At 41.6% G+C, this 23,651-nt stretch overlaps 2 protein-coding genes across 4 annotated transcripts in view; one reads left to right on the top strand and one right to left on the bottom strand.

The window, feature by feature from the left end:
* Nucleotides 1–1,346, bottom strand: part of LOC145356951 (acidic mammalian chitinase-like) — a 46,726-nt gene extending 45,380 nt beyond the window's left edge. The window contains exon 1 of the mRNA XM_080209964.1: nt 1,322–1,346. Coding sequence (XP_080066090.1) covers nt 1,322–1,346 — 25 coding nt within the window. The remainder of the gene's footprint in view (nt 1–1,321) is intronic.
* A 2,484-nt stretch (nt 1,347–3,830) lies between these two features.
* LOC145356952 (ciliary microtubule-associated protein 3-like) lies at nt 3,831–21,519 on the top strand. 3 transcript variants are annotated; one of them, XM_080209965.1, is made up of 6 exons: nt 3,831–3,887; nt 7,923–8,062; nt 9,514–9,606; nt 13,846–13,982; nt 17,721–17,838; nt 20,420–21,519. In XM_080209965.1, exons 1-6 carry the CDS (start codon nt 3,869–3,871, stop codon nt 20,486–20,488), a joined length of 576 nt encoding a protein of 191 aa, XP_080066091.1. In that variant the 5' UTR covers nt 3,831–3,868; the 3' UTR covers nt 20,489–21,519. The 3 variants fall into 3 exon arrangements, with proteins under 3 accessions (XP_080066091.1, XP_080066093.1, XP_080066092.1); XM_080209967.1 differs by lacking the exon at nt 9,514–9,606; XM_080209966.1 differs by lacking the exon at nt 17,721–17,838.
* The last annotated feature ends 2,132 nt before the right edge of the window (nt 21,520–23,651 follow it).

The following is a 23,651-nucleotide window of genomic DNA, read 5'->3' as shown; positions in this document are numbered from 1 at the left end:
CACAGCATTACCCTCTTTGATCTTTTTGTTACCACCTCTAAAAGCTCTAGCAAGTTAGTTAAACATGATTTCCCCTCTAGTAATCTAAGCTGGCTCTTCCTAATTAACTATATCTCAAATGATTGAATGAAGAAATCCTGAAGTTGGATGCCTCCAATGGCTATATACATTGCACATTGCTCCACAGGTATGAATGGCAGCTGTAGTTCTTCTCCTGACACCCATTCCATCAGTGTAGCCTTCAGCTGCCCTCCCACTGGTCTCACAATGGGGAATGCCAGCCTCCATTGGAGTGGGCTTCAATGCCCTGTGCTCTTGCCTTGTGAACCCACCTGCCATTCTTACTTGGCTATTGAGTGTGAAGGCTGCCTCTTAATTGGCCACCTCCTGGAATACTCCCTGCTGCCAGTGCACCTCTGACACATGCAGGGTCAACAATTGGAAATTGTTTAATGCCTAAAATAATTTAAAGAAACAATTGCACCTGATGAGAGGAGTCTAGTTAGATTATTGAATTGCTTGCTACATTGCAGCCATATCCTGAGTGCAATCCTCTCTGCATTGACATGCCTAGCAATTTCTTCCTATTCTTTGTGAAGAAGATGCCTGGGGAGAAGAGTATTTTCCTCCTTCTCTCCACAGCCTGCACAAAGACTGCCAGTGAAGCATCTCAGGAACAACTTAACTACTCCTTCAATCATTTCTTCAAGGCAGCCAGTGTACATTTCCACTTTGAGATAGAGGATGTCTTTATGTTGCCTCATAGATGCTCAATATGGACCTCCCTGATAGGCCTGCAGTCAATGAAAGGAGTGAGCAGTGGTGGCTGCTCACTTTCATGATATAATTACAAATGTCTTAGTAGACGGACATTTGTAATTAAAACAGAGAATGAAGCAGACAAGATGAGGCCATCCAGTCTATCTACTAAGACATTATGGCCTCATTTTGTTCTGCTTCATTCTGTGTTTTAATTACAAATGTCTAAATAGATAGCATGAATATATTACATAATATGTTGCTCCTCATAGGCACACCCCACCCCTGTGCACCTGCTTGAGTGCAGTTGAAATTCTAAGCCATCATGATCCATGGCATATAGAATCAACAATTTCATTTTCCAATTAAAAAATGTTATTGAATGTTGACAAAGGGCAGGCATATAATACTTAACACAGTAAAGCAAATAAATCACAGTTCGACTCCTTAGTATTAAATATCTTTTACTTAAAGCAAATATATCTCAACATTTCACTGTATTAACTCTATCTTATATCATTGAAAGTTTAGGTAGATAGTTTTGATCAGTTTTCTTACTTACCAATTAAACCAGGCATTTTCCCCATTTTTAGGACTCAGTAATTCACTATCTCTTCAGCTTTATTCTTGCTATGATCAATGATACTGAGGTATTGAAGGAACCATGCACTGTTTCCATAATTCCTACAACAGATAATTATTAACTAAACTGTTAAGGTGGAGGGACAAATAGATAAACTTATGTGATGATGGATGATAAACATTTGGCATGCTCTATGAGGCTAGGTAATGACACAGTGACTGCAATATGCAGGTGATTACCAGACTGGGTGAATCAGACTAGCAAAGGGTCAGTTTTCTTACTTACCAATTCATGGTAAGTAAGAATTCATGGATTGATTTTTTTTTCCTCCATTTGATTTTTCATGGGCTCTCAACTGCTTTTTTTCAATAATGAACATCTGACTTTATTTCCTCACATTCCTCAATGTGAGTTCCTTATTCGATATTTGTCCCATGAGTAAAATATCAAAGCAAAGGACGTTCTGGTGATTGCGCTGGTCTGACTATTTATTATTTCTGGAAGGCTGTTTTTGCTATTCTATCTTTTCTGAACACATTTTGTTCAGAACAGGATTTTCTTCTATACATTGTAAACTAATGTTTCTCTCACATCTAGTAACTATGTAACCTAATAGTTTCAAGCAGGACAGGGTTTTAATCTCACCTGACCCACATATTCACTGTCTTCCCTTTGCTATTTCTAATAATCCTGAACCATACTCAATGAAAATAATCAGGCTTGTTTCCTTTTGAAACTCAGGCTGATATATTGTGCAGGAACATATTCCATAATCCGTTTCACAGACCTACCACCCTTTATAGAACACAGAAAAACTACAGCACAAACAGGCCCTTCGGCCCACAAGTTGCGCCAATGATATCCATACTTACTAGGCTTACCTATAACCCTCAATTCCAATAAGTTCCATGTACTTATCCAGAAGACCCTATCGAGTTTGCCTCCACCACCACCGACAGCAGCCGATTCCACTCACCCACCACCCTCTAGTGAAAAACTTACCCCTGATATCTCCTCTGTACCTACTCCCCAGCACCTTAAACCTGTGTCCTTCCGTAGCAACCATTCCAACCCTTGGAAACTCTGAGAATCCACCTTATCTATACCTCTCAACATCTTATACACTTCTATCAGGTCACCTCTCATCCTTCGTCTCTCTAAGGAGAAAAGACCAAGCTCCCTCAACCTATCCTCATAAGACATGCCACCCAATCCAGGCAACATCCTTGTAAATCTCCTCTGCACCTTTTCAATAGCTTCCACATCCTTCCTGTAATGAGGCGACCAGAACTGAGCACAGTATTCCAAGAGAGATATGACTAGGGTCTTACAAACCTGCAATATTATCTCCCAACTCCTAAACTCAATCCCTCGATTGATGAAGGCCAGTACACCATACGCCTTCTTAACCACATCCTCTACCTGCGAGGCCAATTTAAGAGTCCTATGGACCCAGACCCCAAGGTCCTTCTGATCCTCTACACTGCTAAAAGTCTTACCCTTTATATTATACTCCTTCATCCCATTTGACCTGCCAAAATAGACCACTACACATTTATCCAGGTTGAAGTCCACCTGCCACTTCTCCGCCCAGCCTTGCATCCTATCTATGTCATGCTGCAACCTCTGACATCCCTCCAAACTATCCACATGTAAAAATAGAAGCTCTTCCTGCACGTCTTGTTTTTATTTGCTGTTCTTAATACATCAGTGTGACTCACTCTGTGCTTTAATCCAAAATTCCTTCCATGTACAGAATTTATCCATCACCATTACATGGGTAGTGGGATTATTTGAGTAGATTTTTTAAAGAGCTGGCACAGGCATGATGAACTGAATGGCCTCATTTGTGCTATTTCATTTTGTAATGCAATTATAAATGTCTAAGCAAGTGGAACGTGCATTAACAGTTTCCCTTCTGCTGCTTTGTCTTTCACACCATGTTTTTGACTGTCATGCTGTTTATAAGGGATTAATAAAGTGGTGGTGAAGTTGGAGGGAAGAGGAAAGAGATGTGGGAGGGAAGAGGGGAGTGGGAGAGAAGAGGGGAGGGGAGTGGGATGGAAGTGGGGAGAGGAGCAGGGAAGTGAGTGGGAGGAAAGAGGGGCAGGTGGGAGGGAGAGGGAGGCATGGGAGAGAGAGGGAGGCGTGGGAGAGGGACGAGTGGGAGGGAGAGGGAGGACTGAAGGAGAGGAATGGGAGGGGAGGAGAAAGAAATGGGAGGGGAGAGGAGAGCATTCATGCTTTCATTGTTGGAGGAGAAAGAACTGGGAGGAGAGAAGAAGGAGAAAGAGAGAAATGGGAGGAGAGAGGAGAGCGAGGGAGAGAATTCATGCTCTCATTGTTGGAGGAGAAAGAACTGGGAGGAGAGAGGGAGGAGAAAGAGAGAAATGGGAAGAGAAAGGACAGCATTCACGCTCTCATTGTTGGAACAGGTTGGGCTGGAAATCCGGTGCGCATGCGCGCTGCTGGCGGTTACATGTGAACACTGGGTAACCCTAGCAACGGAAGGTAACAACTCTGGGCATGGTGCCGCTATGGACAGGTGAGTTGCTCAAATTGATACATCCGCGGCTGCTGCAGAGACAGGGGGACAGCATGGCAGATAGTAGGAGCAGCAGTGAGTGTCGGTGCAGAGTTTCGGTACAATAAAGATTTAATTTGGTGAAAGGTTTGCAGCGACATGTCTGCGGGACATTGAGGAGCTGGGAAACCTATAGTTTCCTGATAAGTGTTGACTGGAATTTAATCATCCAGGGTCGATTCAAATGAATCGATTCTTTACTTATAATTTTGGGAGTGCTGGATTTTGCGCTGATGGGGTTTGTTAAGCAATATCACAGATGGAATCTTCTGAGGACAGAAGCCAGTGGCCCATCGAATCCGTCCTAGGCCTATGAAACAGCTAATGGATTAGTATCGCTCTTTCGCCATTAAAAAAAATATAATTTGGAAGCACATATTCAATTCCCCTTTGAAAGTTATCATTGAGTCAGCTTTCGCCATTCTTTCGGGCAATATTGAACTAGGAGCAGCAGTAGGCAATTCAACCCCTCAAACCTGCTCCACCATGCAATACAATCTAAGATTCTATCTTAGCCTCATCTCCTTTTTACCCACTCCCCATAACTCTTCACTACTAATTAAAAATCTACCTATCTCTACCTTAAATTTGTTTAGTGTTCTGCTGTCCCCTCCACTCTGGGTTAGAGAATTCCACAGATTCATGACCCTTTATGTGAAGTAATCCCTCACTTCTGTTTTAAATCTGCCACCCCTTTGCCTAAAACTCTCATTCTAGAATGTCCAACAAGGGGAAACATCTACTCTACATCTACCCTGTCAATTGCCTTTAGCATTGTGTATACCTCAATTAGATCTTCCCTCATTCTTCTAAATACTAGAGAATGTAGTCCTAAACTGCTCAATCTCCCTTCATCCCAGGAACCAATCAATGTTCTGATTCCCATCAATTCAAAATAATCACACTTTTTAGATTCAAAATGCTGTGCATTTCTTGCAGCTCTCTTTGCGGCTGGAGGATTGATACATTGTCACGTCAGCCTGACTACAATGGAGCAATAAATGTGGCAACTTGGACATGTCTTAACATTTACTTCCTAGATCTTTATGAATAATATAGCAATACAATAAAGTTATTTATTTATTAGTCACAAATAGGCTTACATTAACAATGCAATGAAGTTACTGTGAAAATCCCTTAGTCGCCACACTCCGGCATCTGTTCAGGTACGCTGAGGGAGAATTTATCATAGCCAATTCACCTAACTTGCACATCTTTGGACTGTGGGAGAAAACTGGAGCACCTGAAGGAAACCTACACAGACATGGGGAGAATGTGCAAACTCCACACAGACTGTGACCCAAGCTGGGAATCAAACCTGAGTCTCTTTCGCTGTGAGGCAGCAGTGCTAATATGCCACTACAATATGGCTCTTAATAAAATAAAATGCATTACCTTTATATATCAATATAACTGTTCAAAACATTAACCTTTTCTAAACTAAAGAAGAGGAGGTCTTGTGGTGCAATGGGTCATGTCTGAGCCTTTGAATCAGAAGCTCCGGGTTCGAGTCCTACCCCTGGACTTGATGGCAAAGAGGGTGCGTTCATAATGTAGTCCAACAGGTTGACTATCATGACATAAAGGCAAGTTACTGCGGATGCTGACATCTGTAACAAAAACAGAAAATGCTGGAAAATCTCAGCAGGTCTAGCAGCAAATATGGAGAGGGAATAAAGCTAATGTTTCGAGTCAGGATGACCCATTGTCAGAATATCAACCTGCAAATCCTTCCAAACATGCAATTGGCTGATGTTAAGATTGAGAGAGACACCTGGTCAGCCACACTTGGTGTTGAGTGGTGCCCCTCAAGCAATAACATCCTGGCGACAGACTAGTGACCAGTTCTGGAAATTTCTAGCTCAGGAAACAGATAAAAGTCTGCCTTAGTAAACCACCAGGTACAGGAAGATAATTAGAATGAAAACTAAAGAAAATTAATAATTGAATTTTATAATAATAACAATTGAATTTTATAATTAAACTGTATGCCATAAGACCATAAGACATGGGAGCAGAATTAAGCCACTCGGCCCATCGAGTCTGCTCCACCCTTCAATCATGGCTGATATTTTTCTCATCCCCATTCTCCTGCCTTTTCCCCATAACCCCTGATCCTTTTATTAATCAAGAACCTATCTCTGTCTTAAAGACACTCAATGACTTGGCCTCCACAGCCTTATGCAGCAAAGAGTTCCACAGATTCACCACTCTCTGGCTGAAGAAATTCCTTACTTAAAGGATTGTCCCTTTAGCCTGAGGTTGTGCCCTCTAGTTCTAGTTTCTTCTGACTAGTGGAAACATCCTCTCCACATCCACTCTATCCAGGCCTTGCAGTATCCTGTCAGTTTCAATAAGATTCCCCCTCATCCTTTTAAACTCCAATGATTACAGATCCAGAGTCCTGAACCATTCCTCATACGACAAGCTCTTCATTCATGCCTTTAGAGTCTATTAAAAATCTTGTGGTTTTCTCAAAGAATTATTCACAAAAATCATGCAGGTGGTAAAATGTTGTCCCACTTCTTTTGAACTAAAGCAGTACCCAGCCAGTCTTTGGCATTGCATTACTTTTCCTTGACCTCACACTACTATTCTGTAGCATGCAGATCAACCTCTGACTGAATTGCAAGACAAGCTGGAGGGGCTGAATGACCTTCTCCTTGTTCCTACCAGGATGAGAACTTTCAGTATAGTGCCGAAGGGTCTAGCAGTCTAAGTAGGTTAGTGGAGATAGGGGCGATGAGTGAGCATTGTGGGATAGGATACAGACAGCTAACTAATTTCTTGATGGTAATTTTAATTTTAAAAAATCCCTGAATTTTCAAATGCTCAAGCTGAGTGTTAGTTTTGGATACCTAATATTGGCATCAAACATCTGGTCAGGTAAAATCGTGAAATGAAATGCTTCCTACTCTCCACTTCAACCATTTGCCTCATTCTAAACCATGGAAACACATCACTCCTGTCTCAGTCTGACATCAACAAACTGTTCTCTGGCCGCTCTGTGTCTGGCTGTAAAATTAGTTCCAAAGACAGTTTGTCTTTTGTGCTGTGGGCCCCTGTGCCCTCAGCAAGAACCATTTCCCTAGGTGGAGAATCTAAAAACCAGTGGACATAGCTTCAAGGTAAGTGGCAGAAGGGGTAGAGGGGACATGAAGGAGAACTTTTTTATGGAAAGGGTAGTGCGTGTTTGGAATTCACTGCCCAAGTTGGTGGTGGAAGCAGAGACCATTAACTCATAAAAAAGTATCTGGATCTGCACCTTAGTTCTGTAAACTTCAGAGCTATGGGCCAGGTGCAAGAAGGTGGGATTAGAAAGGGCACCTGGGTATCCTCGGGCTGACATGGACAAAATGGGCCAAATTGCCTCCTCCTGTGCTGTATCTTTTCTATGATTCTATGGACTAGCCCATCTATAAACATGTGAAAAAATTATGGTAGATTGACAATATTATGCTTAAGTTTTGGTTCACTTGGTAGCACTGTCACATCTGAGTCAGAAGGCGGTGGATTCAGGATCCAGAGACCAGAACACAATAATCCAGGTCAATGCTCCAGTTTGGCACCAAGGGAGAACTGGAAGTCATGCCCTTTGCATGAGGCATGAAACTACTCTCCCAGGTAAAATATCCCATTCAAAGAGGAGCAGGGGATATAGCACTGATGTCCTGGACAAATTTATCCATCAATGAGTATCAAAAAAAATCACCGGGTCAGTATTCCTATACAGTTTGTTTCTGCATAAATGTTTCCTCTATTAAACGGTAGAAGTACTTCAAGGGCTGTAAGATACTTTGGGATATTCTGGGGTTGTGAAGGTGCTACATAAATGCTATATAAATACCAGTAATTCATTGTTAATATGAAGAGAAGATGCTAAAATAATTCAGAACTTTCATTTCATTGGTGTGAACTGGTAACTGGAAGTAATTGCTGTTTCTGAACTGTTACACTAGAGTCTATTGGATCATGTCTTCTCTTGAATTTTATTAGTGAAAAAGAAGCATTTACCAACAGATGTACCCGATCGAAAGATGTTTCCACTTCACTGGCCCCCAGACAGACATGGAAATGAATTTCCCCCAATAAGAGGAACACCAAATTGTGGACCTGGACACTATGACACTTATCTTGTATGTATGAAGCTATTATTTTATTTCATCAGTTGTGATACATTGAGAGAATAAATGTAATTGGGAGAATTATCGTAAATTTAAATGTTAGCATTCTATACATACAACTGCTGGAAAATGGAGAAATGGGTTTAATGATAATAGTCAAAGTACCCTCTTTTCTGCCAGGCATATGGAATGCTTTTAGCTAGAATAAAAGGTGATGCTTCTTTAATATATAAGGTAAGCTGGTAGGGGGCCGGAGAAGACTTGGTTAACGATTGAAGCAGATTATAGTGGGTAATGTGACATTTTCATGTTAAGTTAAATCCCTAACCTAAAACCCACAACTCAGCCCTTAATCATTTGGTACATATACAACGCCGGGTGCAACATATTGAAAGCACATGCGCAAAGAGCAAAGTTTCACAAAACTAATTTTTTGAGAAAATAAATGAAGTTGTGAGCACTTATGCATTAACTTCCTTTGGTGCTTTGTACAGAAATATTGAAAATACTTGAATATTCCTCTTGTCTGCTTTTACAAGACAAAAGCATAAACACCATATCAATCTGTTAATTGGAGATATCAACACAAATAATTCTTGCAACTTATTTTCAGCATTATTACACAGAGTGACCAGAGGAAATTCCATCCCCATAATCTATGAATTTCAAAATTACTGCTTATTAATATGTTGAAGAATATGCTAGTCTTTGAAGATGATGGACAAATCTTTGAAGATTACTGTAAAGGCCTTTGACTCTTCAGTACTTGCCAAGGCATGAACAAATTTGGAATTAATAAAACATTTTATATTATTAAATATGCCAACAACTGCACTAAGTTTGGAATCCAAGTCATTGTCATATTACCATATCCTATTGTTTTGTTTGTTTGTTCATCAATATGACAATTGCTGGCAAAGTCCGCCCATTACTAATTACCTTGGCGGAGTTAGTAGTGGCAAATGAGTGGCTTACTAGGACATTTCAGAAGACAGTTCAAAGTCAACTACATTGCAATGGGTCTAGAGTCACAAATTGGGCAGGTTGGATAAGGTTAGCAGATTATTTTCCATAAAGAACATTAGTGAACCATTTAGGTGTTTCCAACAACCTGGTAGTTCCTTGGTCACTATTACCAGTTATGAGTTTTTTATTCCAGATTTATTTAAGTCACTGACTTTAAATTCCCGTGATGTGATTTAAACTCTCCTTTTCAGATTATTAATCCAGGCGTCTTCTGGTGTATTAATCCAGTAACAATTATTATGCTACCGCATCTGAGTATACTATTCACTTCAGTTGGTCTCTGAGTTATATTTTGTTAACACAGTAAAAAGTCTGACAACACCAGGTTTTAGTCCAACCAATTTATTTGATAGTAAACTCACTAGCTTTCGAGGGGATTCCCTCTTCTTCAGGTGAATGGAGAGTTCTGGCCTCAGACAGAGCATTTTGTTTTGCAGAAAGACAGTTTGATTGATAATCTAGAACGGAAACCAGAGAGTAAAATAGGATATGTGCTAGGAGCAAGGACAGCAAATCGATTTGTACCTGAGGTAAGCTATGAATTAGGAGTAAAAATAATAAATGTGTATATGGTACAATCTGGTTAAGAACCAGTAAACTTTGTGAAAATAAATGAAATTTGAAATCCCAGGTGTTTACTACAAGAAAACTGCCACAGGATTCCATTGTTTCACACAAACAGAATAATTTTTATTATACAAGGGTCAACAAAGCAAACAGTCAATACTATTTATCTTAGATCTAACGTCAAGAATTAACACGAGGTAAACATGCATTAACAGGCAAACTGTAGTCAAACACAAACCACAAACTGTGCACCAAATGGCAGTCACAACCAAGTCAGCAACCCACCCAGATTTAAGTGATCATTGCAAGTTTGAAGTCCTTCTACCACTAATTTTCTCATTAGATTTCAGCTCGTCTCTTTTGAGGATTTAGTGTCTGATTTTTCTTCAACAGCAGCATTTAGCCTGTCCTAATAACTGTATGCTTCCTATTTGCTCAATCTCTTCTTATATGACTGCATCCTGCCAGATTTACAAGGCTGCATCCTTGAATGGGTATTTCTTTGGTTCTCATTGAGCTGTTGATCCTTCATCTTCAGTGAGCTGACACTACTCCACGGCTGCACCAGTTTAACAAAAGCCATTGCTCCTAGGCTTCTCTGAGTCTCAGCTCCCTGTGGTGTAATTAACTACTACCCTTCAGCCATGTGTTCATCCCACAGCTGCTCTGAGAATCAAGCTGCTGCCCTCCTATGGTTTCTCCAGCCCGGACTTAAGTTGTCATGTGGACTTGTTTTTGTGCCCCAAAATGATCAACTTTCTGCGCCATTCCCCACATTCCATGTCACTTCTTTACTCCCTCTCCAAGTGTGCTACAGATTGAATCCTGAAAACTGAGTATAGAATGACGTAGCTCCCTGCCATGCTCTGCGTTTGTGTCAGAGCCCTGGGCAAGCTGGGAGTTGTAATCCTCAGTCTCCACCCAGAAAACACGCAGAGCAAATTCAAATAAAGAGAGATTTCCTCATAATTTTTGTAATGTCTATTTTATTGGCCGTTATATAGTCTTTATAAACAAACCTTTATAAGGGTGGAAGATGGTTGGCTAGAGGGTGACAATATTCAACCCTAACATTCAACCAAAGAAAATTTGAAGCCACCTGTCACTCATGCAATGATAGTGGATCATCGCTTAAAAACGTTTTTATGGTTTACATTCTGCCCATCCTGCTATTGAGGCTGATGCTGTGTGTTGGAGTGGTTTAGCCATTGATTGTCTCCTTTGATCTCATTTGCACCTTTCTGAGGTCAGAAAACTGCTACAAAGGCTATTTCTCATCCTGTGTCCTGCCACTCTATGGCAGGTTGTACTTTTACGCCAATTTTCCTTCACTCTCCTACATCACTCAGATCACTTTGTTGCTGGCTAGTTATTTATTTGAACTGACCACCTTAATTGTTGACTACTATGTTGAAACTTATTTTAAAAAATAATTTGCAATGTTTCAGTACTGTACATAAAAATATCATTAAAGAGAAAACACTATTTGCACTCATAGAATCTCTACAGTGCAGAAGAGGCCATTCGGCCCATTGTGTCTATACTGACTGTCTGACAGAGCATCTTACTGAGGCCTCCTCTCCCTCCCTTCTGCATAATTTTACATGTTTACCATCTAATATACATATCTTGAGTCACTAAGGGGAAGTTCAACCATAGCCAATCCATCTAACCGCACATCTTTGGACTGTGGGAGAAAACCAGAGCACCTGGAGAAAACCCATGCAGACACAGGGAGAACATGCAAACTCCACACAGAAGTTACCCAAAGCTGGGATTGAACCTGGATCTCTGGAGCTATGAGGCAGCAGTGCCAACCACTGTGCCACCATGCCACTTACCTGATCAATATCTTTTTTGGTGCATCCTTACACATGTCCATATGAACAAGGAGCAGTAGTAGGCCACTCAGCCCCTCAAGCCTGCTCCCCCATTAAATAAGCTTATGGCTGATCTGACAGTAACTTCAACTCTACATTCTTGCCTACCCTCAATAACCTTTCACCCCCTTGCATATCACGAATAGATCCAGCTCTATAAAATATTTGCTTTCGTTGACTTTTGAGAAAGAGAGTTCCAAAGACTTACAACCCTCTGAGAGAAGAAAATTCTCTTTATCCCTGTCTCCAATGGGCGACCCCTTATTTTTGATTAGTGAACCTCAGTTCTAGGTTCATTCACAAGGGGAAAATCCTTTCCACATCCACCTTCTCAAGACCTCTCAGGATGTTAAAGGTTTCAATCAAGTCGCCTATTACTTTTCTAAACTCCACAGGATACAAGCCTGGCCTATCCAATTTTTCCTCATAATATAACCAACCCATTCCAGGTATTAGTTGAATAAACTTCCTCTAAATTACTCCAAAGCATTTATATTCTTTCTAAAGTAAGGAGACCAATACCAATACACAGTACTCCAGATGTGTCTCACCAATTCTCTGTTTAACTGAAGCTTAATTACCCTACTTTTGTATCCAATTCCCTAATTACTTGCTGTACCTGTATACTAATCTTTTATGATTCATGCACGAGAACACCCAGATCCCTTTGCCTCTCAGAGCTCTGCAACCTTTCACTTTTTAAATAATATGCCTTTTTTATTCTTCTTGCCAAAATGGACAATTTGGGTGGAAGTTAACCAAAAGAAAGTCATGGGGGGGATTTTTCCCACCATGGGAATTATAGCAGGCAGGAGGAGGTGGACCATGCAAACGTCTGTTAACCTCGGGTGGATTTTATAGTTTTGGGGCGAGCGCAGACTGAAAATTCTGTCCATAACGTCTGTAAGCAGGTATGTTCCACACTTGTTTTTAGCACTGCAATTTTCTCATGCTCTGTTTGACAGCAGGGGGATTTGCATCAGTAAGGGAGGGGTGGGGGAGAAGGGGAGTGGGGGGGAGGGATGAGCGGCGGGGAGAGAGCTTAAGGTCGCTGGGGAAACTGGCTTCAGAGTGTTTTGGTGCCATTGCACAGGGTGCCCGATCTCTCAGTGAACTGGGAGACCTCCATTCCCCAGCACCTCCCCATCCCCCTCCACAATGCCGCCACCATGGATATTGGGTTCCCCCCAACCCATAACTAATGGCATGTGCTCTCCCACATCAACATTGGTCATCAGTATATGGGGCATCAGGACTGCCCCAGGACCCTCCCCATGAGTCCCTACACTCTTCCCTTGCAAAACTCTGCCCTTTGACCTCTTGCAGAGTTCCTGTTGCATAGCCCCATCACCCTTCCAGAGCCCCTTACCTGCAACCCCCCACCTTTGCATAATCCCCACCTTGCTAAGCCCCTCCCCTACATAAGCCCTCATCATTGTGCATCCCCCCACCCTGTTATAGCTCCACCCACACTGGCTCCACACTTATGGGGCCCACCCACAGGGCACACCCCCATTTAGCCCACACCAGCACTGTCCTGGCACATTATGATGCCCATCCAGGCACTGCCAGCATGCTAGGTAGGCAGTGTCAGAGTGACAGATGTGTAGTGCCAGGGTGCCAGATGGAAACTGCTAGGTAGGCAGTGCCAGGCTAGCTCTGCCCAATGGGCACTGCCTGGCCATGCCCTTGAGCACCCTGGGGCTTTAATGGCTCCCAATGCCCCCAGCATTGCCATCATGCCTGGTTTCTATTGGTGGAGACCAGTGATGCTTCTTGCATGCGTGAGGTCAGGCTGTGAGGCAGTAAGTATCTGGGAGGGTCGAAAAAGCCATCCTAGACACGCTAATGGGATTGAAATTAAATTGATCCTAATCAAGTTGCCCTTGCACCCAGAAAAGTTGTCCATTAGGAACTGGATTTTTGGCTTCACATGCAATCTCACTGGCTCACTGCACTGATGGACCAGAAACATTCAAATTGCCAGAGCTTTGCCCACTCACTGAACCTATCTATATCTTTTTGTAGTCTCTATATGTTCTTTTCATAACTTACTGTCCTACCTATTTTTGAGTCATCGACTACTTGTAACTTATCTAATCAATGTTTATTCATTCTTCACCTATAATGTTTTTACACTTCTACCCATGTTACGGTTTTCTCTGTACCATTTCTTCTGTCTCTTTCTTGGTGGTTATTTTATTCTCTTTATCTTTATTTGTTCTTCTCCTACCTTCTTCTTGCCTTTACTCTTCATTTGTCTGTGCTGCCATTTTGTCAAATTTATTTCTGTTGTTTTTTTTCCCAACCTGCTCTCAACAGGTGAGTACAACGCCTGGTCCTGCACTATATCAGAGAAAATTAGGAAAAGAACAGATTTTCAAACCATCAAGTGCCCCATTTGGTTCTACAACTCCAAGGGCTAGACCGATTTCATTGAATAAATTAGTGGTTCCCGGGTATGTAAAATTATCAAAAGGTAGAATGATGCTTATTAGCTACTGATCTTTTCATTTCCCATCTGCTTTCCTATTCTTAAAATGTTTTCCAAATCTTTTGTCATCTCCAGATTCAGTGACGTCATTAACTCCCTCAAATTCTTCATTCTCTGTAAACCCTAGCTTATTGCAGACTCTACGACTTGTGTACGGTACCACACCAGGTCCTGCTCACCTTTCATCCCTGTCCTTCCTGACTTATATCGGTTTCTGGCACTTCAGGGCGTTTAAAGGTTTTATCCCCAAGTTTAAATATCCTCCATTGCCTCTTCCCTCCCTGGATTGGATTTTACGAGAGCCATATTCTCTGTGCCCTCCTCCCTGACTGAAAAATCAGTCATCAGCCAGCCCACCTAAAGTCTGGCTTGCCCCACAGTCACTTGATGCTGGAATCAGCCTCAATTGTTCAGGGTAAGGCTTCCACCCCTGCCTGGGAGGAATTCCCAGTCTTTGAGAGCTGCTGGCTCTGGTTACCAGCTTGGTTACCGGCTCTTGAACTCCTAACAATGTGTGACGACCATTGCTGGTGCAACAGACAGTCCCGAAGACGAAGTGATGAAGTTCGGACTTCAAGGTAAGTGAGGCAGTGAGGGGAACCTGGATGGAGAGACTGGGGATAGGGTGATGTGGGATGAGGTATGTATGGGTGGGAAATAGTTAAAGAGATATGAATTTTTGAGGAAATCCCCATCTCCCCATCAAATGAAGACCCCCTCCTTTTTCCCCTCAGCAGCCCGCACAATGGTTACCATAAATTGAGGGAACAGATCAGGGGTGTGCAGGAAGGCAATGGGAAAGCCACATGCTTTATTTTATGAACAGCCATTCCCCCCACCCCCACCTTTCCCCTCCCCATCACCAGCTTGAAATATGACAGCGGGGTCTGTAAAGTCCAGCCCTCATCTCTATAATTTTCTCAAGCTTGATAGCCTCTCAAATCCTCTGTTCCTCTGATTCTGACCTCTTGTACACCACCCCTCACCTTCACTCCTTCACACTTGCCTTCTGTCATGGTCTAGAATTTTCTCCCTAAAACATCTGCCTCACCATCTCACTCTCCCTCTGCTTCCTCCTGCTTAAAGCCTATCTCTATGGCCACATTTCTGATTACCCCTTCCAATACCTTAGTCTTTGGTTCAGAATCCAAGTGTTTGATTATGCCTTCTATATCTTGGCCGTTTTTCTTTGTTTAAGGTGCTGCCTAAATGCAAATTATTGTTTTCACCTTACTGGTTCCTTCTATGTATCAGGGTATGTCTACTTTATCATTCTTCCCATTTACCACAGAAATATGATATTTATATCTACATTTTAGCCACAGTCAGCTTGTCTAAGTTTATGGGTAAATCTTAAAAAAAGCTTTTTCTCTGTGATAACAAGTCTTTCCTAGTTGATATTTGATGGAGAGGTAATACTGAGCAAGCTGGTTGCTACCAGGTCTTTAGTTTTCTTACCGCCTGTTGGAGAAGTGCTGATTCCTCATCTGCGTCGCCTGCCTGTTTAGATTAGGGGAACTGTCTCCATAACATCCTCCTACAGAACATTGTTTGGTTGGGTTTTGGTTGGTGGGTGGTGGTAAATGTGGGGTAGGAGCTCTGTTACTCTTAGCGACAAGGCTGCCAGATAGAATCTTAACCCAAAGTAATGCACTTCTTCAAGTTGCCAATACCAGAATTTCCCCATGGGCCATTTACTTTCAGTGACCTGTGTCCCTGAACACCCAGATCCCTTTGCCTATCAATACTCTTAAGGGTTCTGCCACTTACTGTCTATTGCTATCTGTATTAGACTTTCCAAAATGCATTACCTCGCATTTGTCCAAATTAAACTCCATCTGCCATCTCTCCACCCAAGTCTCCAACTGATCTAAATCCTGCTATATCCTCTGATGGTTCTCATCGCTAACTGCAAATCCACCAACCTTTGTGTCGTCCGCAAACTTACTAATCAATCCAGTTACATTTTCGTCCAAATCATTCATACATATTACAAACAGAAAAGGTCCCAGCACTGATCCCTGAGGAACACCACTTGTCACAGCCCTCTATTCAGAAACGCACCCTTCCGCTGCTACCCTCTGTCTCCTTTGACCAAGCCAGTTTTATATCCACCTTGCCAGCTCATCTCTGATCTCATGTGACATCACTTTTTGCACCAGTCTGCCATGAGGGACCTTGTCAAAGGCCTTACTGTAGTCCATGTAGACAACATCCACTGCCCTACCCTCATCAATCATCTTCGTCACTTCCTCGAAAAACCCGATCAAGACATGACCTCCTTCACATGTGGTTAGTACAAAATACCAGATACGGCCAATGAGGAGGGGCAAAAATGATTCCCTCCAAGTCTGACTGTAACAGGCTTTTTGTATGAATTTGGTGAGGATGAATGTATTTACCTAATTGAGCTTAACCAGATAAATTCTTGAGTTTCAAATAAAAAGGGGTTCATTCTTATTACATTAAAAACTCACCCAGATAAAGACATTGTGTCTGACTTTCGCAATACACTTCCCCGCACAAGCACACAAAATTACAAGCTATACAATGGGAAGGTTTTTTTGATAAAAGTTAAATTCACTGCTGAACAATAAAATATTTCAGAGTTCACTGTTTATGAGTCCTTTGCTAATATTTGTGGTTGTGGGAGCTCTTTTTCCACATTGGCCCTGAGATTTCAGGAGTTGAAGCCCATCTAAAACTGCAATTGCCAGAGATTATTTATTTTTTAAAATGTAATCTCTTTTCCAAAATCAATGATTTTTGCACCTGTGGTTCTTTCAGTTAAAAATTCTCTATCTCTATGCTGAATTTTAAACTCAAATAGAGAAAGAATCTTAAATTGATATTATTACTGTCCCCCTGATAGTTCCCACCTACCCCCCCACCCTGACCACGCCTTAGCAGCTTATGTGCTGTATTAAAATACATTCCAAAAATGATTATTCCAATCACATGACCTCACTTGCCATAATGATATGAAAAGGTATTTTCTAAATTGGTGTCTGGATAGATCATGGCTTTTGTTTCATGGCTGAGGTGATTATTCTGTAAAGTCCCAGCCATTAACTTTGGAATATCCATTATTCAGCTTGAAGAGATAGGAAGTAGACCTTTCCATGAGACTTTCGTCTTAACAAGCTTTCTGTCTTCACTTAAGGTAGCCATATAAGAATGCAAATGTGAGACCTAATACAATTTCAGTTCATCTTTTGAAGTACTTCTTTACATCACAAGGTGTAAAATTCCATGAAGATGTTGTGATATATCTGAATTGTAATTCATATTGGAACTTTCCAGAACTAATTAACTTTCAATACCAGACATCAGGTGACTTGTGGTAGCCATCTTAAATCAGTGTCATCTTATTTTCAAAAACTCCTTTTTAAACAGTTCAATATATGTTTGATCAGCCAATGAAATTACAGATTAATATCACTCGTGCACAGGTCCCATCATTGTGACATACTTAACAGGAAACACTGAGAGCTCTACAATCCAAATGCAAACCAAACAAGGTAATGCAAACATGAAAATAATTATACTTTTAAAAACTAGCCTTGTGTTTTGGTTGAACTGCAGCTTTTTTTTTAAAATTCCAGGTTTACTGCAATACACAGAATTTAGTAGTTCCTTTTTAAATTGATGTTAGATTTATTTATGCAACCAGGACTAAAAGGAAAATTTTGTGTATTTGTAGCCCTGGTACATATGAGCCTAATAATCAAAGCAACAGGCAAGTCACATGGCCGATGAAGTTTGGTTCTCCAGACTGGAATTTGGTTCCTGCTCCAAAAAGGCGAACATTGAGAATTGAGGTATGCCTATCACATCAAAAGGAATGTCCTTTGAACTGAGTCACTAGTGGTTCAAATACAACAAAAGAGTTGATTGTATCCTTGTGAATTAAAAAAAAACAAAGAAATATTTAAAAATGCTAGTAACTTTTCAGTAACTCAGAGTAGAAGCGTAATACTCGTGAGATAATGTGCAACACTTTCCTGATAGTTTCACCAGTGATACACCAGCAAAACATTACTGAGCCATGCAGATCAGGAAATTGAATTTGATCCTGTGTTAGGTTGGTTGACCATTGAACAAAGAGCAAAGAACAGAGAAGTGGCAGATGGAATTAAATCCGGACAAATGTGAGGTGATGCATTTTTGAAGATCTAATACAGGATGGAAGTTTAGAGTAAATGGCAGAACCCTTAAGGCACAAGAACAGGCCCTTTGGCTCACCGATTGTGCCAACACATGACGCCTTTCTAAACTAAAGACGTTTTGCCTCTATGCAGTCCATATCCCTTTACTCCCTGCCTATTCACCTAACTGTCAAGATGCCTCTTAAACGTTGCTATTGCATCTGATTTAAGTATCTCCTCTGGCAGCACATTCCATGCACTTACCTCTGTGTAAAAAACTTGCCTCTCACATCTCCATTAAACTTTCTCTCTTTTACCGTAAACCTATGCCCCCTAGTAATTGACATTTCTACCCTGGAATTTTGTAAACTTCTATCAGGTCGCCCCTCAGCTAAGTTTGTCCAATCTCTCCTCATAGCTAATACCCTCCAAACCAGGCAACTTCCTGGTAAATCGTTTTGGTACCTTCCCCAAAGCCTCTACATCATTCTGGTAATGTGGCAACCAGAACAGTACACAATATTCCAAATGTGGCCTAACTAAAATTCTATATAGCTGTAACATGACTTGTTAATTTTTATTCCCTATGCACTGACCAATGAAGGCAAGTATGCCATATGTCTTCTTGACCACCTTATCCACTTGTGTTGCCACTTTCAGGGAACTTTGGACCTGTACACCTAGATTCTCTGCACGTTAATGCTTCTAAAGGTTTTACTTCTAAGGTTTCTGCCATTCGCTGTATACGTCTCTCCTGTATTAGAGCTTCCAAAATGAATCACCTTGTATTTGTCTGGATTAGATTTCCTCTGCCATTTCTCTGCCTAAGTTTCCAGCCTATCTATGTCCTGCGATATCCTCTGGCAATCCTCCTCACGATCTGCAGCTCCCTCAATTCTTGTGTCATCTGCAAACTTACTAATCAAACCACCTGCAGTTTCCTCTAAATCATTTTTATATATTACTAACAACAGGGGTCTCAGCACTGATCCCTGCAGATCACCACTGATCACAGAGCTCGAGTCAGCAAAACACCATTCCATTGCTACTCTGTCACTTATGACCAAACCAGTTCTATATCCATTTACCAGCTCACTGTGGATCCCATGCAACTTTACCTTCTGTATCAGTCTGCCATGAGGGACCTTGTCAAAAGCTTTGCTAAAGTCCACATAGACCACATCTACCATCCTGCCCTCATCAATCATCTTTGTCATTTGCTCAAAAATCTCAGTCAAGTTGTGAGACACAACTCCCCCGGTCCAAAGCCATGCCGCCTATTGCTAATAAGTTCATATCTTCCCAAATGTGAGTAAATCCTGTCCCTAAGAATCTTCTCCAGTAATCTGCCTAATACTGATGTGAGACTCACTGGCCTGTAATTTCCCAAATTATCCCTGTTGCCCTTCTGAAACAAAGGAACAACATTCGCTATTCTACTGTCCCCTGGGACCTATCCTGTAACTAAAGCGGATACAAAGATTTCATACAAGGCCCTGGCAATTTCCTCCCTCACCTACTCCAGTACTCTAGGATAGATCCCATCAGGTCCTTGGGGCTTGTCTACCTTAATGCATTTGGCATGGTGGCACAGTGGATAGCACTGTTGCCTCAGGCGGCAGGGACCCGGGTTCAGTTCTGGCCTCGGGTCACTGTCTGTGTGGAGTTTGCACATTCCTTCCCTGTCTGTGTGGGTTTCCTCCAGGTGCTCCGGTTTCCTCCCACAGTCCAAAGATGTGCAAGTTAGGTTGATTAGCCATGCTAAATTGTCCTTAGCATCAGGGGGATTATCAGGGTAAATATGTGAGGTTCCAGAATTACGCCAGGGTGGGATTGTGGTCGGTGCAGACTTGATGGGCCAAATGGCTTCCTTCTGCACTTTGGGATTCTATGAATGCTTTTCATAATACTGGTAAGGAATTCATAATACCCTTTTTTTAACAACATCTAGAATATCAAAGTGATGCTTAGACAGGTCTTCACAACCTGGTCAAGGAAAAGAAAAAAACAGGGGTTTCCTTTCATGATCACTGTCCTATTAGAAAATTGTGTGCATGGATGCCAGATAAGGAGTAGGCTCAGCTGTTACATGCCCATAGTCAAGTAATTTGCTAATGCAGTCTAAACTCAACAACAATGACCATTTTGGCAAGGTACCAGCAATGTCTAATACCTAAATTGGAGCTCTCAGAAGCGGTGAAAGAAAACAAGCACTTTTTAAAAATACACACTTAAACAATTGTTTTATTTTTAGCTTGCCAGTGACAAGGAATTTCGGAAACACAGGAACAGAGTGGCATATTTCAGCTTGTACTTCACCTGATAAATTGAAAGACCGGGATGTTAAATACAATTTCCATCCCTCCAAGTGCCAGTCAACACTATGCCAATAATATGACTTTAGTACCTTTTTTGAAGATGCAAATATTGAGTACTGGATGGAACCCTTTATGTATATGTGATTTTTGCTTTTGTCAACTTTGTACTCTGTATCAGTGTCATGTCTCTTATTAAACAAATTCAACATTGCGAATGAATTTGCATCTTTCAATGTTAAATGTATTTTGTTTGCACCATTTCAAAGTGAAATGTCTCAGTCACCAGTAGTTTGAGAAATAGAAAATCCTTACACTTAATTTGCTACTGCTTGAACTTTCAGTTTCACTCAGTGCTAGCAGCCTTGCTGTTGAGTCGTAAGTGAGTTGAGGCCCTAATGTAAAAAAGTATGGCATAAATCTAGGCTGACACTCCACATACTGAGGGAGTGTTTCACTGCCAGAGCTGTTGTTTTTCTGATGTGTTGTCAGGTCTGTTCAGATGAATGTAAAAGATCTCAGGGTGTTATTGGGAAAAGAGCAGAGAAGTTCCCTCAGCGTCCTGGCCATCATTTATCTCAACTGAGACTCATCAAAAATAAATCATTATCTTCATCTATCTCTCGGTTGTCTGTGAGGCCATGCAATGCGCTAATTGGGTATTGCCGACACTTCAGATATTGTTTATTGACTTTCAAATATTTTGGGAATGAGTTCAAGTCCTTACCAGTGTAAGTCCATGCCAGCAATGTGCAACATCGAAACATGGTAAAAAAATCTGACAGCATTTTAATGGGTAAATGCAATATGTATCTGAATAAGTGACTGCAAAGCAATCTGTGTGCATTAGGGGGAGATAAATAGCTTCACTCACAATTGGACACTCCATTAAATCTCTCCCCTATCCAATTTCTGCCAAAATCTGCCCTAAATTCTGTCATAGGGTAAGAGTTTATACAATTAATATTTTGTCCTGTTGCTGTCTTCTGTTTAAGCTCCTAATATATATGTAGGAATTAAGATTGTGGCAAAATGGCACAGCCAGTTGTAGATAAAAAAATAAAGTTTCAGAAAATTTTAACAAAATACTTGGAATATTTGTCTTTTATTGTTGAGCAGGTTGTCAAATTTTGTTGATGAGTTGACTGACAACTTTTGATTTAGCCAAGTAGAAATAAAAGGGCTAGTTGTTATTTAAATGCAACGCAATGTCCCACTACAATGATTCTGGATAGCATCATCCTTAATGTTTTCAGCCCCCCAGCAGCAGAATCACAACCAGGTTTTATCAATCGATATCTTTCATAATTACAAAGCTTGGTAATCTTGATTACCAAAAAATGTATGATCTTCTATTAGTTTTCAAAGTTCTTTTGTGTTGGCTCAATTATAATTGAATTTGGTCTCCTCCATCCAACCTTCTTATTCACAAATCTATTTTCAACCTTGTCACACATTACTGGTTCACCCTTTCGTCTACCTGTGTTTTGTACTTTGTACGCATCACATATTGCATGAGCAATGTTCTCTTATCCACAGGTTATTTTCAGAATTTAAAATAATTATTATGGCACAGGAGGCCATTTGGCCCAGTGTGTCTGCACCAACTCTCCAAATGAGTATTATGACTTAGCGCCATTCGCCTCTCTTTTTTCTATTCCCAGCAGTACACCAACCATGACGGAGCAGACACTGGATTGGTTTCAGCTGACGTACAGCAGAAGTAAATGGATTAACTGGAAATGCCTGAATAGCTAGGTCCAAAGCTGCAACAATGACTCTATTCAATTTTAAATCTTCATTGATGCATTGCTCAGAGGCTCCCCAATCAGGCTTATAAATACATTGCACCACAATTTGCTGTAGAATAACTACTCAAACAATGCTGCCCTCGCATGGTTGGAACTTATCTAATTGAAGCAAGAACAGAAAATGGAGAAACTCAGCAAGATAACATGTGTAGAGCCAACATTTTAAAAACAGGCCACAGAAGAATACCTCTGAAAGTTATGGCAGCGGTAGGAGGCCACAGCAGATGGGAGGTGAGTTTGGGTGACCAGCAAGTACCCCATTCCCTGCATGACTGCTTCTGAGCCCTGGTGGAGGAAGACACAGCCAAGAGGAACGAGGAATGGAGGAGGCTTGCCTGAGGTGGCAGCAAAGGTCAGTGGCAATGATCTTGTCTGGAGAACTTGGATTCAGTGACAAAAAAGGTTCAATGATGTTCTACACTTGGAACATGAGCACTGAGGAGGATGGCTACCTATGGTTATGATCAAGTGTGTGGGTGTCGTGCAGTTTCAAATCACAAATGTGCCTGTTCCTAAGGCTGGAGAGATGAATTCTTTGGTCCATCAAAGGTTCAGATGTCCGGGGGGGGGATCGGGGGTGGGGGGGGGGGGGGGGGGGGTGCGGGGTGGTGGATGGAGGGTAACGTTTTCAAACCTCTTGGGGATGGTTTGAATTGGGAGGAGTGTGGTATGGCATTCAAGCCGAAGTTCCAAGTACTCATTGGAGGTCTACACCAATTTAGAATCATAGAATCCTGCAGTGCAGGCCATTCAACCTATCAAGTCTGCACCAACTACAATCCCACCGTATCCCCATAATCCCAAGCATCTACCCTAGCTAGTTTCCCTGACACTAATGGACAATTTAGCATGGCCAATCTACCTAACCACACATCTTTGGACTGTGCGAGGAAACTGAAGCACCCGGAGAAAACCCACGCAGACACGGAGAGAATGCGGAAACTTCACACAGTAACCCAAGCCAGAATCAGACCCAGGTCCCTGGCGCTATGATGCAACAATGCTAACCATTGTGCCACTGTACCACCCTTGAGAAATGAAGCCAGTCAAGAATGATTATGTGCTGGAGAGTGGTGGGGTGATGTCAAACCTGACTATCCTCACAAGCCATGAGCTGGGAGCGACTGAAGGATGAATGAAGGGGAAGGTTGGTAGGTCATGGAGAGGCTGGCATCTCTGAAGAAGGTAAAGCCAGCTGATGTGAAGAATCTGACATTCAGGTTGGTGATGACTGAGGCTCTGTTCCATCAGAACCTTATGCAGCTGGCACAGAGAAGCTAAATGTTCATGATGACCAGCAACAACTGAGATGACAACCTGTGTGACATGACTAATCTTACCCTTTGTTTCCATTTCTCAG

This window comes from Carcharhinus amblyrhynchos, chromosome 22 (genome assembly GCF_965287045.1).
Source record: "Carcharhinus amblyrhynchos chromosome 22, sCarAmb.v2.hapA, whole genome shotgun sequence".
In the NCBI taxonomy this organism is placed as follows: Eukaryota; Metazoa; Chordata; class Chondrichthyes; order Carcharhiniformes; family Carcharhinidae; genus Carcharhinus; species Carcharhinus amblyrhynchos.
Note: the sequence above shows the minus strand (reverse complement) of the source record. Positions and strands in the feature narration are given on the sequence as shown.

Bases quoted from the DNA above. Each gene is read 5' to 3' on its own strand.
- LOC145356952 (XM_080209965.1), top strand. The intron at 13,983-17,720 runs GTATGTAAAATT...GTGTATTTGTAG, and splicing joins AATAAATTAGTGGTTCCCGG to CCCTGGTACATATGAGCCTA. The intron at 17,839-20,419 runs GTATGCCTATCA...TTTTATTTTTAG, and splicing joins GGCGAACATTGAGAATTGAG to CTTGCCAGTGACAAGGAATT.